The sequence below is a fragment of the Ipomoea nil genome, unplaced genomic scaffold, assembly GCF_001879475.1.
Source record: "Ipomoea nil cultivar Tokyo-kokei standard unplaced genomic scaffold, Asagao_1.1 scaffold2144, whole genome shotgun sequence".
Lineage (NCBI taxonomy): Eukaryota > Viridiplantae > Streptophyta > Magnoliopsida > Solanales > Convolvulaceae > Ipomoea > Ipomoea nil.
Window position 1 is genome coordinate 1145840 of NW_017618572.1, and position 18000 is coordinate 1163839.

Below are 18000 nucleotides of genomic sequence, written 5' to 3' on the forward strand. Positions count from 1 at the left end.
TGCGTTTACGTATTTGTATACGTAAAACGCAATAGGCTCTTGCGTTTTTGCGGCAATACTGTATCCCACAATACGCAACTATGTTTTGCGTTTTACGTATTATACGTAAAACGCAAAACCAAGTTGCGTTTTTGTGAAGTATTTGTACTCCTCGTCGCGTACGGCGGTAAAAAGAGAACCACGCTACAACTGGATTCATTCCCGTTTTGGAAATGTGGATCAGAGAAATAGACAGCAAAAAGCATACCTTTGAAAAATAATACTCCGTAATAATAATGATAAGAATGCAGCAGATAACAGCGATGAAGAAAAAGTGAGGACAGAACTCACAGAAGACTTGGAGATAATATTCTATCGCGAATTGAAGTTTTCTTCCTTCACCTGCGGAATTCTTTTCCTTTCCTTTTTCTTTGGTTCTGACTTCTGCGAGTCAAGCGAAGAACGCATACGAAATTTGGGTCTTGCATTTTACGGCGGTAAAAAAAACGCATTTGGGTCTTGCGTTTTACGTATTCACAGGTACAATACGTAAAACGCAAGACCCAAATGCGTTTTAGCGTATTCCCTACGTATTTTGAAAACGCAACCACCAGTTGCGTTTTCTGTATTTAACAAAAAAAAAAAAAATACGGATGAAATACGTTCAAAAACGCAACTCTCAATAGAGTTTTGCATATTTCTATCAAAAAAAAAAGTCATTACATATTTTGGCTAATTCCCAAGCTTTTCTACACATTCTAGTCTTTTTGCCACTGTTTCCTTCACCGTCTTCATTGTGTTCAGACTTACAGTATGTTAGTTCTTCAAATCGTAATGATACTTTTAGCAATTCAGAAAGTTGCTCTCAGAGGGATCGCAGCAACGTACCAGCGACCCCTCTCTCTCTCTCTCTCTCTCTCTCTCATGGCAGCAACAGTTCGGACGAAATCTGAGTCTCACCGGTGACTCCTATTCTCCCCGGTAAGCACGGTAGATTTGGCGTGGGTGCGACGACAGACGTCATCGTGGCTGTATTCCCTTCGAAGCAGAGAAGGCCTTCACCTTGATCTGCAGTTTCCGGTGACGGTGATGAGAGACAGCAAGACCGTCGACTTCTCTCCGGTTGAATATATTTAAGGATATGTGAAATTCCAATTACACCCTGGTTTAAACGGAGTTATGTATATTAAGTAACAGAAGGACTAAATTGACTAAAGTGAGAATAATTGAGGGACCAATTCTGTCCAAATTGGAAAGTAAGGATGACATTGCAAATGAGCTACTAATTGAGGGACCAAAAATGCGATTTCCCCTAACAAAAATTAAATTTTTGTTCACCCGAGGAATCCCTCATTTTGAAAAGTTGTTCCACATTGTTGTTACTGAGACTCGACCTTCGGTCTCGCCAATTTCTGCCCACGGCGCTCAGCAACTACACAAACTTGTTTCTGAAACTCCAACATTTAACTCCACAGACTTCTCTCTGCAACTCCACTCCAACTCTCCAAGGCCTTCTTCTTCGTACAACTCCATAGTCTGAACAACAATTGGAGCAGTTTCCTGTAAGTTATTTCTTTTCCCCACAATCCTGATTAGTGATTAATGGCGTGGACGGGTTTCGGAAAATTGAGAAAGAATGACATGAATGATGATTGTAAGGTGTTTGATAAAATTCCTCATTGGCATACGGAATTTTCAAGTGACCGTCATTGTTGGCATGCCCACTTTTCTTTATACCTTATGAGTCATAGAAGTGCGAGCTGATAAGATTATGCATTATTGCACTTACTCAAGGGAAGACACAAAGACATAAACAGCTGTAGAACAATAACACTTTTTAAAACTAATTAAATACTCACAAGTTGGAAACTTGCAAGCTCGTAAGCAAAGGTGTGTACTTCTCAAGTATGCAATAGGTAGATTCATCGTAATGTTAAATTACCATATTCCTATTTGATTTCTGTAAATTCATTTTCTACAGTTTTGCTGCAGAAACTTTTCTCCCCAATCTATATACATAGTTTAGGCAGAATGAATTAAATTCTTGGGACATTGATGTAGAGTTGTCATCAACATATCTAATAGATGCTTAAATCATCTCTGTTGCTTCAATAGTAGTTCACAACATAAATGTTCAATTATTGACACTAACAGTTACATTACACTGAGAATTTAATGTTCTCTCTACTCTGGTGCACCAAAAAATTATGATCAATGATGCAAATACCTTTTACCAAAAATCTGGCTTACTTTATCGGTCTGTAGTATCACAGTAAGAGTAATTCCATATCTTCTTTGCTAAATTTTAGTAAAACATCCAAACAATTTTATCTGCTTTTAAAGGAACTTATAATATGTTTGCCAAACATAATTCATAAATAATAAAATCTTTTTGAAAAAAGTTCATTTTTTTTATGTTTTCTAAAATTGAGATTTTTGCCTTTTAATCATGAATTTCTTATACAAAAATAATAATAATATTTTATTATCTTTTGATTTTAAAATGCTCTTTTAGGTTTTTTCATTTTGTGAAAATGTTCTGACTTACAAAATGGAAAATTAGAAAAGCAGCAAAGTTAAAGCATCTTTCATTTGGTTGTGCAGAAAACCTTCACTGAAGAGTGACTGCAGGATGATAGTTCGAAAGTTGTCGCCATCCAAGCTCAAGAAGCTTTTAAGCCCACTTTGTTTCTCCACCTATACTTCCACAGACCCCATATCTAACTGCCTCCCCAATATTCAAACCTTCCAACCCATTCATATCCAAAACCCTGCTAAAACCCTAGTCCCATCCTTCTCCTTCAGAACCTTCTCTGCACTGTCTTCTCCAGCTTCACTCCTCAGCCGAGATGGAAATTACAACGAAGCCACTTCAGAAGCCCTCCCTATCTGCCCTGGTTGTGGTGTTACCATTCAAGACTCTGACCCTAAGCAACCTGGTTACTTCATCAATCCGTCAACTAAATCCCCCAATTATAAGGCACCCATTGATAGAAATCCTATAGCTGATGAGGTAGATATCTCGAATTCCCTTAAGTCAGGACTCTTAAACGAGCTGGTAGAATCAGAAAATGAAGAAAATGTTGAAAAGCTGACTTTGACGCCCCCCAAGAAGCCCGTGGTTTGTGCTAGGTGTCATAGTTTGAGACACTATGGGAAGGTGAAAGACCCAAGTGTTGAGAATTTGTTGCCAGATTTTGATTTTGATCACACAGTTGGGAGGAGGTTGATGTCAGTAACTGGGGCAAGAACCGTGGTGTTGATGGTGGTAGATGCATCAGATTTTGATGGGTCATTTCCTAGGATAGTGGCTAAGCTAGTTTCAAAGACAATTGAAGAAAACTCTCGGGCATGGAAGGAAGGGAAATCAGGGAATGTGCCGAGGATTGTGCTGGTGGTGACAAAGATTGATCTTTTACCTAGCTCAATATCACCTACTGGGCTTGAACATTGGGTTAGAACAAGGGCTAGAGAGGGTGGTGCAATCAAGTTGACCAGCGTACATTTGGTGAGTGCAATCAGGAATTGGGGTGTGAAGAATTTGGTCAATGATGTGGTAGCGTTGGCTGGGTCAAGAGGGCATGTATGGGCAGTAGGTGCACAGAATGCTGGGAAGAGTACATTGATTAATGCAATTGGGAAATGTGCTGGCAGGAAGGTGACTCATTTGACTGAGGCACCTGTGCCTGGGACTACATTGGGGATACTTAGAGTGGAAGGGGTACTCCCAAAGAATGCCAAATTGTTTGACACTCCAGGCCTTTTGCACCCTCATCAGATCTCAACTAGATTGACTAGGGAGGAGCAAAAGCTAGTTCATATGAGTAAGGAGCTAAAGCCCAGGACATATAGGATCAAGGTTCGGCGATCTTTGCCCAACTGTTTGAATTATTTTCTTTTTCCTCAAATTGATTAATGAGAATTAGTGTTTTGCCCTTTGGGTACCCTTGGAACTCTGTGTGGATGCTTTAAATTGCTGCTTCTCTAATCATTATGTTCAGAGTTAATATTTTGGGTGTTCAACTTTCAATTGAAGCTTCAAAATGCTAGTTACTCATTTCATCAAAGCATATCCTGACAGATCTCTCCTCCATGATGCCTAAACAATGGGCATTTCTTGACTCATCCATGCCCCCACCCCTCATCTGCTTGAAAGGGAGAAAAAGAGTGAAAATATTGAAGGAATTTTTATGCTTAATCTCAATGCTACTTGGCCAAGATTCACCAAGAATCCATCTATTTGTAAATTTATATTTTGCTTATACATTTGTAGTATTGATGTTTTCATTATGTGGTTTTGATAGGTAGGATATTCAGTTCACATTGGTGGGCTAATGAGGCTGGATGTAGAAGAATTATCAGTTGATTCTATATACATTACAGTCTGGGCATCTCCTCTGATTCCACTTCATATGGGAAAGACGGAGAATGCAAGCGAAATGTTGGAAGAACATTTCGGCCATCAGTTACAGGTATTATTTGATTTGGTCAATTAGTAAAGTTTTCCATGCTTTTATTGAACAATATCCATTTTGATTATAACACTGTTACAAAATGCTTTTTCGTTTTGTAATGTAAACAATTCACTTCTTGCCAGAGAGCATGCCCATTAACCTTTTAAAGAAAAAACTGAGGGAACTTTTAAATTAACCTTCTGAGTGTTGGAGTTAATTTTTTGCCGTACATCTAGAAGAATATGAATAGTATATGGATGGTTCATATCATGGCATATTTGAAACCATATACTTTTGAATGAGTGGGGTCTCACAGAGAAACTCCAATGGCTAGAATGTCTGAACTGGGGTATTTTGTGTAAGTTCTTGACCTTATTAGATAGTGCTCATCTTGTATGATATCATGCTTCTGTTGACAGCCTATGTTATGTATATTACTGAATGCCTTTTTCTGTTTGCCTTTCTTTCAGCCACCAATTGGAGGAGATCGTGTTGCAAAGCTGGGTGAGTGGGTGAAAAAAGAATTCCGTGTCAGTGGCAATGTATGGGATTCGAGCTCTGTAGATATTGCTGCCTCTGGTCTTGGTTGGTTTGCCATTGGACTTAAAGGAGAGGCTCAATTAGGAGTGTGGACATATGATGGAGTTGATGTTGTGGTTCGCAATGCCTTACTTCCTTACAGAGCGCATAACTTTGAAGTTGCTGGTTTTTCAGTATCTGAAATTGTGTCAAGGGCTGATCGTTCTAAAAATAAGCAACACTCTAATGAGAAGAAGAGAAAGCTGAGTGACACAATGGCAACAGAATTTGCTCCATCATCAACAGTTGCTGCTGATACAGCTCCAAACTCCACTTAAGCTTGGGTTGCAGGATGGTATTATACTGGGCCAAATTTGCAACAATAGTGGGAGTTGAATGGATTTGCTTTCTAAGCTGGAAGGCGCACAGTGCATGGCCATCATCAACTCAACTATCAGATCAGAGTTCCAATACTGCTTTAGCCTTCAGCAGAAGTAAAATGCATTTGTTAGTTACTTGATCAGACATGGAGCAATAGGTAATAATCTTATTTGACAATACATGTACAATTTCCTCAACTCGAGTTCTAGTCTTGGTTTTTGAACAGGATTGAAAAACCAATTTTGCAACTTTAGGACTCAGTCCATTACTAGCTTCAATATGGTGGCTTTCAAAACTTGTGTTGTTTCAGAGTACTTTAGTAGTTTTTGCCTTTGAATTGAAGTTTTGTTAGGATGTTGTATACAGTTTCAATATGATATGTTAAGAAGGCAAACCTTATAAATGAAAGTTATTACAGCCAGGTCAAGGTGACCTATTTATTCAAACTAACTTCAGATGATTCTTCATTGTTTCTGCTATGTTCTTTGCATATCTATGAAACTAAAGCCTTGAGCCAGGTTTCTTTGTTGCTGCAGCTGACGAGGACTGTCGTGTTGCTTGCTTATTATGTTGTTCATTTTCTTCATCCCTTTCTTTGCCTCTAGCCTTATCCTTTGGCTGTGTTGTTTGCTTATTATGTTGTTCATTTTCTTCATCCCCTTCTTTGCCTCTAGCCTTATTATCCTTTGGCTGCTTTGTATATTCCGGGGAGTAGAGCTTTAGCTGCCCCTCTTCTTCGTCGTTCGTGGATGATGATTTTGGATGAGCAGCAGAAGAAGCTCCTTTCCCTTTGTGGATTCTGCTTGAGTTTGTCATCTTCCTCGCAATATTGCTTGCTTGCTTTTTGATCAGCTCACTCACACTTAGTTTTTGAAAGCCTAACTTTTTTTGAGAAGTGAGGATGGATGCTAATGTTGAAATTGAGTGACTTTATAGGCTGTGCTGATTTTTGTGTTGTTGTGCTTTTAGCCACGTGCCATTGTACCTAGCAATTTCCTGCACGTGGCAGCTTTTTGGGGATTTTAAGGAATGCTGCTGTTGTTGTTATACGAGGAGTCATCATCAGTGTTTATCAACATTCAACAACCAAAAGGTCATGCCTCTTCTGGTCAATTCTTATGCGTATTCATATCAAACCCCGCAATTTGCACTGAGAAAAAAAAAAAAAAAAAAAAACTATGGATTTAGTCAATTCAAGTAGTAGGAATAATACATAATAAAGTGAGACAAAGGTTTATACTAATGAATGAGAAGAATGGTAATGGCCGTGCACGACATGTTCCAAAAAGTCTATTATTGTTCATTCTATTTCTTATAGTAGCAGATTTATAAGACAAATATTTTTAACATAAAAATTCAAACTATAGACTTGTTTGAACTAGACAAAGTCAAATGGTTTTACTATTTTTTGTTATGATGTTACAACTTACAAGTATAAAAAAAGTCATTAAATTTTTTCTTGATTAAGAAGATGAATCCAAAGGAGAAATGGACTTTGGTTTTATAACTGCCTCCCTAGGAGAGTCATCCAATCTTTGAACAATATTTATCTTAATAACAAACAATAATAAGATAAAATAGCTTAGTTGGTTAAATTGTTATCTCAGATACTCCTAAGTCGAAAGTTTGATGGTTTTGCCCGCACAATAAGTTCAGTAGGCTAAAAATTATGTTTAAAATGGGCAAATCTCTTGTGCACATCGGCATTTAGCTCTGTCTGTCGAGCCATTGAGTCACCGTGATTTTCATCCACCCAAATGCTCTATCAGGTCGGGGTGTGAGGGCCCTTAGGATTGAAGATTAACCTTATGAGAGAAGGAAAATAATCGAGAACACAACTCGAGTTTTCTTTCTATTTATAATAAGGGCACGATATCTCTTTTGGCAAGCAAAAATTAATAAGCATAACATTATCTATTAACATAATATGAAACTCTGTTCATGTAGTTGTATGGCTTGGAAAAATTATTCAGAAGTGGTATCTACCTGACTACTTCAGAAAAAGGCATTGAACATTACAATGATAAGTACTTAGTTACCAATGAATAGTTATCACAGTAATGATGTACATTCTCTAACAACAAAACCATTCCAACTTTGCTCGAATCCATAAACAAAATATCCAGATGGTTTACAACATTTGTTCATACCAAGAAGTATACCAACTCTTATCAACACTGTCATTTCTGATACACACCATCTAGCTAGCTGGCATCAAACGCGTTTTCTTTAACCACTGGATCTTAGTCGATGCAATGCAGTATGCACGCAGATTGGCCCAGTTGTAGCGCAAAATTACACGTCATTCTTGTATGGAGCATTTCCAAGATTAGTAGTAATCACTGCACTTCCATCTTGTTGAAGAATCATAGGATTTACTCTCTAGAGCATATTAAACACTGCCGGGGAACCAACAAAGGAAACATGTAATCGAAGAGGTAAAGAATTTGCCAAGGACCTTGTAATCCAGTGGCACAGGTAGTGAGACTCGCTATAAGATGTCTCGAGATCATGATGGAATGCAAACTCACCTAAGAGTTTGGTAGTATGCGGCCATTGTACATTTTGTCGAGCAATTTCCGTGCTTCTGGCCGCCTAAGAAGACCTTTGTTGTTTGGTAGACCAGTTCCCAAACACACTGGGCATACAAGTTTTCCTCGTCCTGGACCATCATTCATACAAAAGATCACCAAGCATGAAGATAAACTTTGCAGAAATGACTATATATAAAAAGTGAAACCATTCCACTTGTATGCATATAATATGAATGTGGCATACCATAACAATTTGGGCATTCAGTGAACTCATATACATCCTTGGCCCTCTTTCTGTTTAAAGCCTTCCATTTTCCCGTACCACCACACATATCACCTATTAAAAAAATTTTAAAAAATGCACATCTTATGAAGCAGAACAGAACACCAAAAAAAAAATCTATAATTTGGTAAACTGTTGTTGGATTCTTAAGCATGATTATCTTAGTTTTCAATTCAGAATTTGTGAGGTTGCTACTATTTAATTCTTTAGAATGAGATTTGCCTTCATTTGAGTAATAGTGAGCCTTATATTCCTCATTGTGGCTAGTTACATCTAATTTATTATGAAATAGGAGTAATCTAACTCCATGTGACAAAATGAAGCAACAAAACACGCCATGTCAAGCATAATTCATAGACAAACAAGAAACCTGGTGGGTGCTAATCAAATATTACGATCAATAAAGTTTTAACTCAGCAAGCAACAAGCAAACATAATCTTGTTGGAATAACCTTAAGGCATGGTTGCAGTAGGCGCTAGTCAGGCGAGAGAGTAGTGCCTAGCGCTGCCTAGGCAGCTAACTATTAATAAAATAAATAAATAAGTGCGCGTGTGTGGGTGTATGTCATATATATATAATTTTAAAAAAATTAACAAGGCCGAGTCGGCCGCCTAGGGGGTAAATTGCCTCGGCCTAGGGGCGACTAGGCGGCCGCCTAGGCCGATTTTTGCAACAGTGTCTGAAGGATATTTATAGATTTATGTCTATATATGTAAACAAGCCCCTTAAATATGTTGAAGAATCATCTGATAGACTTGTTTATTACTCGCAAACTAAAACAGCTATTCTGATAAAAATCCACATTAAAAACAATTAACCTCCTACACTTACAAATTATTGCACCACTACCACCACAATTCCGGCACCCAGCTCTTTCTTTTCCATCTGAGGCAATTGCTTTCAGTTCAGATAAAGGGTTGGCAGATGAACTAATCAAAGCTACAGCTGAACAGAGGCAAGTCAGGCACACACGTCTTGAAGTTTTAATTTGAAGCTCCTGTTCACTCGAAATAAAATAAAAAATAAAGTCAAATTGAATCAGTACTCTACACTCAAAATAAGTGAGAATCATTATAAGTTGGTCATAAGAAACATAAATGACAATTCTGATAGTATTTTTGTCAATGTTATGAATTACACTTTCCAAACTATGAACGAGCATAAGTGCACTATGCCATTTTCCCATGAATTGCTGGAAGTAAACCTATCATTTGGATGAATGAAGTTGACCAACATTACAACACGATATAGCAGTCATATAATCAGATCAGTATTATATCATTAGACAGAGAAATGCACAAGCAAGAGGTATTAACCAGTATTTTAGAAAGAGGTGATAAACTGGGCTTTGCATTGGTTCAAAGAAGCTCTAATAAATAGAGGATCGGCCCTGTTTGGTAACATAGTTAGCTTATCAGCCAATTTTGGCTTATTTGACCACAATTAGCTATTTGACTTGGTTAAACAACCAATATGAGTGTTTGATTAATTAGCTTTTTGTAACAACTTATTGCTCCAAAATGCTAAAATTCAAAAAACTGCTCAAAGTAGCTTTTTCGATCAGCTTTTTGAGAAAGTCATTTTGCATGTAATCAGCTATTGGCTAATTTACCAAACACTTTTCTACAATCAGCTAATGCTATCGACTAGTCAAACCCACTAACCCAATTAGCTAACAGCTATTTACCAAACACCCCCGACACTTGGTTTACATATTTTTGTGTACTAACGAGGACCTCTCAAGGACTAGCACTATAACTAGACTAATGCTATGATAAGATGTGAGCTTATGATGTTTAAACTTGATTCATTAGTGAGGAGATATAAAATTAGAAAAGGCATACTATACCGTACCACTAAAATATTGCTATCACATTCAAGTTTTGCTCTCATAAGGCACTACAGTGTGAGAGCCTGTCCAAACGATAAATCCTAAATCATACTCTAGCTATAGATTCAAATTTTTCTAAATGTGTCAAACTTCAATATAGGCTAATTTAACACCTTTCTTACATAATTGAGTGGTTTCATATCTAATCTCCCAGGAAGCCCCTGTGATTTAGTCCAAAGCAATACTCGGTAATATGAGCACACAAAAACCTATTTCAGTCTTGAAGAATGCAAGAAAAATCTAAACTCTTAGCAGCTCACCATGAAGTTACTGAAAACTAGAATTTGAGAGTATTGAATATGAGTAAGTGAATAGATTCCTGAGAAAAAAGACAAGCCTTTTTGTTGATGGGTTGCTCTGAGTGGTCTGAAAAATCCGAAGAACTACCCTCCTTATCCAAGCTGCATTTCACTGATTTCTGATTGCCTGCCAACCAAAATATAACAAAAATTTGTCAACACCGAATTTAGGAATCATAATACGAAAAAAAAATTAAAATTTTTTATCAGTTTTCAAAAAATTCAACTATCTAATCTTCATTAAACAAGTGGCACAGGATAGTAAAAGAAAATGGAGTGAAGAAAAGTAGAAATGCTTACAGTTCTTTGAAGAGGAAGGAGTGGAGTGTGAGTAGAACCGGCAGAGAGCGGAAGGGGTAGGGAACGAAAGTCGAGACGCCATTCTCGAACTCACTCTCTCAAGTCTCAGACTTGATTCTTCTTGATTGCCTATGACGGTTAACCACAACCGCAGATGATAATCCACCGCCCACTATGGTCTATTTTACCAAATGGATTTTTTTTTTCTTTTTAAAAAAATTTAATAATAATATGGGAGAGTGATCAAATAAATTTTTGGAAGAAGGTTTAAATTGGTCATGAATTTAATCTGAAAGTGTAATTAGGTCATTGAATCAAAAAAAAAAAAAAAAGTGTAATTAGATCACTAAAATGTATACAATTTCAATTTATAGCAAGTTATTATACATTTCATCAGATTTTCTGCGGATGTGGTGAGTTGATATTTTTAATAATTTTTAATAATAAATTTTAAAAATATAAAATATAATAAAAATATAATAAAATAAAATTAATTATTAAAAATTATCTATTTCACCTTAACGTTTTTTTTTTTTTAATTTTTTTATTTTTAAAGTTAATTGTTAAAAATTATCCATTTCACCCCAATGTTTTATTTTATTTTTTTTTATTTTTAAAGTTAACTAGTATTTTCATCCGTGCGATGCACGGAATGGAATTGTTGTAATATATTAATAATATTTAAATCGATATATAATTATTTAAGAGTTAATTTCACCAGAAGTCGCTTATTTTTTCTGATAATTTCAAATTTAATCCTAGACTATAGTTATTAATTATTACGATTTATTCTATATTATAATTCTTATGTTAAAATTCTTACTATTATTATTAACACTTAATTACTTTTAGATATTATTTTTACCACTTATATTATTATTATTATTATTATTATTATTATTATTATTAGCTTCGTTTCAAGTTTTGTTAGTATATAATGGCCGTGAGGCACACATAATAATATAACCATAATTAAATATTCTTGTATTGTAATCCATGAGTCACAATAATAAGGTAATAATAATTAAGCCCGCATGGGTAGTTCAACTGGTCATAGAGGTGAAACTTTGGAAGAATGACTAGGGATCAAGTCTCATCAAAGATCTTTTGGAAGAATATAACAATAATTAAGTCACCATGATTTACATCCTCCCAAATGCTCTGTAGGGTCCTTAAGGTTGGGGTTCTTCCTTTTGGAAGAATATAACAATAATTAAATATTCTTCAATTCTATATTCTTCTAGGATTTCTATTACCATCATTAATTATTCCGTAATTTATCATAATTAAATAATTTGACCAATTATAAAGAGAGATTATTAAAAAACTGCACGGGACAATTTTTTAATTAAAAAATTTAAAAATTCATTAATAAAACATAAGGTTCAAATAGTTTTTTCTTAGAAACTATTTAATAAAGCATTTTTTTTAAGAAATTGGTGGGCCAAACTGCCTACAGCAGTTTGCGGTGGATAGATCTTGAAAAAATACGCAATTTCAAAAAAAACATTTGTCCAAAATGGACAACCGAGTCAAAAGTTATGCCTTGCCGAACTTTTGACACTTCACATCTTTTACCCAGAATTATTGTACGAATGGGAAAGATCAATATATTTTATTGGGAAGAGAGATTTTTTAGGAATTGGGCGGGAAGTTAAAATTTCAGGATTTTGTTTTTATATATAGTATAGATTAGATGTGCAAATGGAATTGTATTACACTATTTTATAATTTTAGAATAGAATTTTTACCCAGAAATATTGTACGAATGGAAAAGTAGAAGTTAATATATTTTATTGGGAAGAGAGATTTTTTAGGAATTGGGCGGGAAGTTAAAATTTCAGGATTTTTTTTTTTTTTATATATAGTATAGATTATATGTGCAAAGTGAATTGTATTACACTATTTTATAATTTAAGAATAGAATTTTTACCCAGAATTATTGTACAAATGGGAAAAATCAATATATTTTATTGGGAAAAGAGATTTTTTAGGAATTGGGCGGGAAGTTAAAATTTCAGGATTTTGTTTTTATATATAGTATAGATTAGATGTGCAAAGGGAATTGTATTACACTATTTTATAATTTTAGAATAGAATTTGTACCCATAATTATTGTACGAATGTGAAAGTAGAAGTTAATATATTTTATTGGGAAGAGAGATTTTTTAGGAATTGGGCGGGAAGTTGAAATTTCAGGATTTTGTTTTTATATATAGTATAGATTAGATGTGCAAAGTGAATTGTATTACACTATTTTATAATTTTAGAATAGAATTTTTACCCAGAATTATTGTACGAATGGGAAAGTAGAAGTTAATATATTTTATTGGGAAGATAGATTTTTTTAGGAATTGGGCGGGAAGTTAAAATTTCAGGATTTTGTTTTTATATATAGTATAGATAGATTATATGTGCAAAGTGAATTGTATTACACTATTTTATAATTTCAGAATAGAATTTTTACCCAGAATTATTGTACGAATGGGAAAGATCAATATATTTTATTGGGAAGAGAGATTTTTTAGGAATTGGCGAAAAGTTAAAATTTCAGGATTTTGTTTTTATATATAGTATAGATTAGATGTGCAAAGGGAATTGTATTACACTATTTTATAATTTTAGAATAGAATTTTTACCCAGAAATATTGTACGAATGGGAAAGTAGAAGTTAATATATTTTATTGGGAAGAGAGATTTTTTAGGAATTGGGCGGGAAGTTAAAATTTCAGGATTTTGTTTTTATATATAGTATAGATTATTAAAAATTATCTATTTCACCCAGCGTTATTTTTTATTTTTAATTTTTAAAGTTAATTACTCAAAATTATTCATTTCACCCCAACGTTTTTTATTTTTAAAATTAATTATTAAAAATTTATCCAATTCACCCTAGCTTTTAAAAAAAAATATTTTTATTTTTTGTTTTGAAAATTAATTATTAAAAATTATTTTAAAATGCTAATTCACCATCCACGTAAGCAGTCAACCTGATAAAATGGTTAGTAACATGCTATCAAATCAAATTGCATACATTTGGAGTGTTCAGTGGTCTAATTGCACTTTTTCGTTCAATGACCTAATTACACTTTTAAGTTACCTTTAGTGGCCAATTTGAATCTTATTCCTAAACTTTTTAATTTTGTAGGATACAACAATTAAACCCATGAACATTTAAATGTTGCAATTAGATCATCAATCATCAAACTCATTAAAATCGGTCAAATATATCCAATTTATCAATAAATCTACATCGTTGATCACTTATTGCCGTTAACCGCCGGTTAAATTCACCGCTGATGACCGGAGAGGCGACCAATCTGGTCGCCATCTCTAGGAGAGAAGGTGACCAGGTCGCCATCTCCAGGAGAAAAGGCGACCAAATTTGGTTGTCATATCCAGGAGAGAAGGCGACTAGATTTTGTTGCCTCTCCAGAGATGGCAACCAGATTTGGTTACCCCTCCGGAGATAGCAACCATTTTTTGTTGCCTCTCCGGAGATGGCAATCAATTCGATCATTGGCAGTAGATTTGGAAAGCGGTCAATGGCAATATAGTGGTCAACTGTGTAGATTTACCAGTAACATGTTGGTTACCGATAAATTGAATCTATTTGATTAATTTTAATGAGTTTGATAATTTATTGTAACGTTTAAATGTTTAGGGATCTAATTTCTTTATCATACAAAGTTTAAAGGCTTATTTGACCATTTTGCCTAACAATGTTTATGTTTAAATTGAAATGTTCTTCAAATTGAAACATTAAAAGAACATTTCAATAAAGAAAGTTAGAAAATAATTTGGAATTGTTTTACAAAAGTGAAAAATAAAAATGACACTAAATCATTCGTGTTTTGTGAACAATAAATATGCAACTCTTTTTTCAAACATAATTCTTTACTTTCAAACTATAAAAAAACAATAGAATATGAAAAATGTTTTTCATCATTTCAGTATTCACTCCAATCCTAACTATAATAAAGCTAAATCTTTTTGTTGAAAAACTCCCGCCCAAATGATACAGTGACGTTTGGTTACAACATGTATTACACTGTTTTGGTCAGAGATACTGCCTCTTCACTATACAACCTCGAGCCACTCAATGGATTACACTGTGTATACCAATTTCCAATGCACGGTCTTGGACTGTCCAAGATTTTTGAAATAGTTTTTTGTTGTACAATTTATCATCTATAAATACTAGATGTTTCATTGAGAAACCCCCACCCCACATTTACACTGAAGCACAAGATTTAGTTTAAGTAGCTCTTCTCACGAAACTTCCTCCATCAGAGAACTGGGAGAGACAAATCCTGCACACAAAAAAATAAAATGTTAGAACCCTTTTTTTAAACCACACTGTCTACATACAAGTTGATAGTACTAATTCACCCGGATGTCGGTTGTATGTACTAAATGTATATATATGTAGAAGAATATAGAAGAACAAGAAGCAAGGACACAAGAAAATAGCTCAAATCCCTCTTTTATTAATATTGTTCTTGTTGTTTTAAGAGAGAAGGGAGAGGGAGTCGAGAGAGAGAGAGCTCATAGCTATCAATGGGAAAAAGATCCCCCCACTTAGAGGGCTAGAAGCCCTTTTTATAGAGCCAACGAGGTGGCGGGTTTGACCCGTCACCTTTGACCCCCGACCCGTAGGCCAAGACACTAACCGCTCGACCCGACCCGACTATACACAGACCCGGGGTATATAACTTATCATAAAGCCCCCACAGCCCGTGCTCTGACGACGAGTTAGCGAGGAAGGGTTCGGGCTGGAAAAACGGGTTACACGGTCCGTGACATATGCCGGTTGCCTCGTTAAAAAACCTTAGGCTAATCAAAAAACCCAGTGGGAAAAACTTTAGCCAAGGGAAAAAGAGTACAACGCTAAACACAGTCTAATGGACCGAAAGGGAGCGCCCGACCCAGTGGTCGGACTTCAACGCAACTTGCGAAAGGTCGAACCCAATCGGTTCAAATACCGAATTGCCGGGCACGACTGGGATCCAGAGATCTATCTAACCAACTACGGGTTTGGATCTGCTCACGATCGAAAGATTGAACTTACTCGGGCGAAAACGCTACTCGGGCGAAAATAAAAAAGCGATCGGGCGAAAAGAACATGTTTCGACCGTTTTGACCGATGAACGCGCTACTCGGGCTGGCGCAGCCCCCACTCCCGTAGGTGCGAGAATCGTTAGCACAAGGGAGTGGATACGACGGGTTGCCGATCGGGAAACGATATCGTGGTCGGGGAATGACTCGACCGGGTCCGCGATGCGAGTGCACCCGGCTACAACTACTACGTCGACGATCAGGAACGATATCGCTAACAAGCAGTACATACACATAGCTAAAAAAACGGTAAAACATCACACAAAGAAGGTAAACACATCGCTAGAGAGCGGCATCGCCAAAAGGCGGTAAACACATCGCTGAAAAGCGGCATCGCTAAGAAGCGGGGTAAATACATCGCGCAGCATCGCCCAAAGGCGGTATATACATTGCTGAAAAAGCGGCATCGCTAAGAAGCGGGATAAATACATCGTGCGGCATCGCCTAAAAGCAGAAACAACATCGCTAAAAAGCGGCTCCGCTAAGAGGCGGAACAAGCATATCGCTCGGCATCGCCTAAAAGCGGAAACATCGCTAAAAGCGGCTCCGCTAAGAGGTGGAACAAGCATATCGCTCGGCATCGCCTAAAAGCGGAAATATCATCGCTAAAACGCGGCATCGCTAAGAGGCGGAACAAGCATATCGCTCGGCATCGCCTAAAAGCGGAAATATCATCGCTAAAACGCGGCATCGCTAAGAGGCGGAACAAGCACATCGCTCGGCATCGCCTAAAAGCGGAAATATCATCGCTAAAACGCGGCATCGCTTAGAAGCGGTATCACCCGGTATAACCGGACTCATAGCCCCGGTGGTGGCAATGCCGACCTAACCGGTCATAGAGTGCCAGTGGTGGCGAGGCCAACCTAACTGGTCTTTAGAAACACCGGAGGCGGCAACGCCAACCTACTCGGTCTAACAAGGCGCGTGGCTCACTTTCCCTTCTCGTTGGAGGTGGCAATGCCGACCTGCTCGAGGTGGAAAAGCGCGTTGGACGACCGGGCTAATAGCCTCCAGGCGACCCCCACGCCAGCATCGCCTTACCTGGGCAGACGGGTTGAACCGGCCGCTCTAGGCCGACCGGGCGCATGGCCTCAGGCGACCCACATACCAGTAAGCCGACCGGGCGTATGGCCTCAGGCGACCCACATATCAGTATGTTACCCGAGCAGACGATTTGAACCGGCCGCTCTAGGCCGACCGGGCACATGGCCTCAGGCGACCCACATACCAGTAAGCCGACCAGGCATACGGCCTCAAGCGACCCACATACTAGTATGTTATCCGAGCAGACAATTTGACCCGGCCGCTCCGCAAACGACCGCCGCCCACCCTGTCCAGCCCCCCACTGTCGGATGCACTTAAATATAAGGGCGTGTGGCAGTGGAATTAACGGCCGGGCGAACTCAGGGCGTGGTCTCGCTGTCGGGCTATTGTCCTCGCCGGCTTTAACCGGAAAATAGTTTAAAGACATTGCGGTCGCAAGTCGGAGCCTCGTCCGATTGGTCCGGAGACCCAAAATTACCTACGTGGTAGGGCTTGGTGCCGGAACTATTCCCGGGCTTTAAAAATGCCGATGGCGGCAAGACCGACCTAACCGGACTTAGGATGTCGGTGGTGGAAATACCAACCTAACCGGGCTTATTACAATTTAGTTCTAACTATTACAATTTTTAAGGTATAGGCCCATAACCTCTACAATTTGTAATTGGGCCTATACAACATACTATCTAAAATGCCACGGCCCACTTTAATTTATGGACCTGACTAATACAACTCATTAGTACAATTTACAAATTAAATTACACAAATTCTTTAATTTGTTTCTTTAGCTTGGATCGGCAGCCATCATATCGCCCCTTTATTAGCTTCCACTAACTCGATTCTGTCAACCCACCGCCACCATCAACAAATCAAAATGCATGCAAAGCTCCACCACCATTTCTACCAATAACACAACATGCAACTTACAGCCTTTCTAATTTTCTTTTGCTGCTACATGTCGTTACTTACCACCCTCTACCGCCTCCTTCGATTTGTGTTTTCTCCATGAGGAACTAGGAGAAATACACAAGAAATGACACGGTGGACCTGGCGCTGGCCTTCAACGTTGCCGCGATGTGGAAGCGCAACGAGAAGATAGGAACTTGGCTCCGGCTCTTCATGGTGGGTGGAAACTCTATGAAGATGAAAATGGAATAATGTGATGGTGGTGACGGGTAATCCATAGGATGAACCGAGATG

At 37.4% G+C, this 18000-nt stretch overlaps 2 protein-coding genes across 4 annotated transcripts; one reads left to right on the forward strand and one right to left on the reverse strand.

Moving 5' to 3' along the window:
• The first annotated feature begins 1366 nt into the window (after positions 1-1366).
• LOC109148873 (GTP-binding protein BRASSINAZOLE INSENSITIVE PALE GREEN 2, chloroplastic) lies at positions 1367-5783 on the forward strand. 2 transcript variants are annotated; one of them, XM_019296633.1, is made up of 4 exons: positions 1367-1541; positions 2584-3838; positions 4284-4451; positions 4904-5783. In XM_019296633.1, the coding sequence occupies exons 2-4, from the start codon at positions 2612-2614 to the stop codon at positions 5288-5290; spliced, it is 1782 nt and encodes a 593-aa protein (XP_019152178.1). In that variant the 5' UTR covers positions 1367-1541; positions 2584-2611; the 3' UTR covers positions 5291-5783. The 2 variants fall into 2 exon arrangements, with proteins under 2 accessions (XP_019152178.1, XP_019152179.1); XM_019296634.1 differs by lacking the exon at positions 1367-1541 and adding an exon at positions 1561-1869.
• Positions 5784-7228: 1445 nt separating this feature from the next.
• On the reverse strand, positions 7229-10816 carry LOC109148801 (protein EMBRYO SAC DEVELOPMENT ARREST 3, chloroplastic). Of its 2 annotated transcripts, none has more exons than XM_019296531.1 (6): positions 10642-10816; positions 10380-10468; positions 8983-9148; positions 8112-8204; positions 7865-7995; positions 7229-7715 (listed from the first exon to the last, which is right to left on the reverse strand). In XM_019296531.1, the coding sequence occupies exons 1-5, from the start codon at positions 10721-10723 to the stop codon at positions 7865-7867; spliced, it is 561 nt and encodes a 186-aa protein (XP_019152076.1). In that variant the 5' UTR covers positions 10724-10816; the 3' UTR covers positions 7229-7715. The 2 variants fall into 2 exon arrangements, with proteins under 2 accessions (XP_019152076.1, XP_019152075.1); XM_019296530.1 differs by having other exon boundaries at positions 7229-7732; positions 10642-10815.
• Between the last annotated feature and the right edge of the window lie 7184 nt (positions 10817-18000).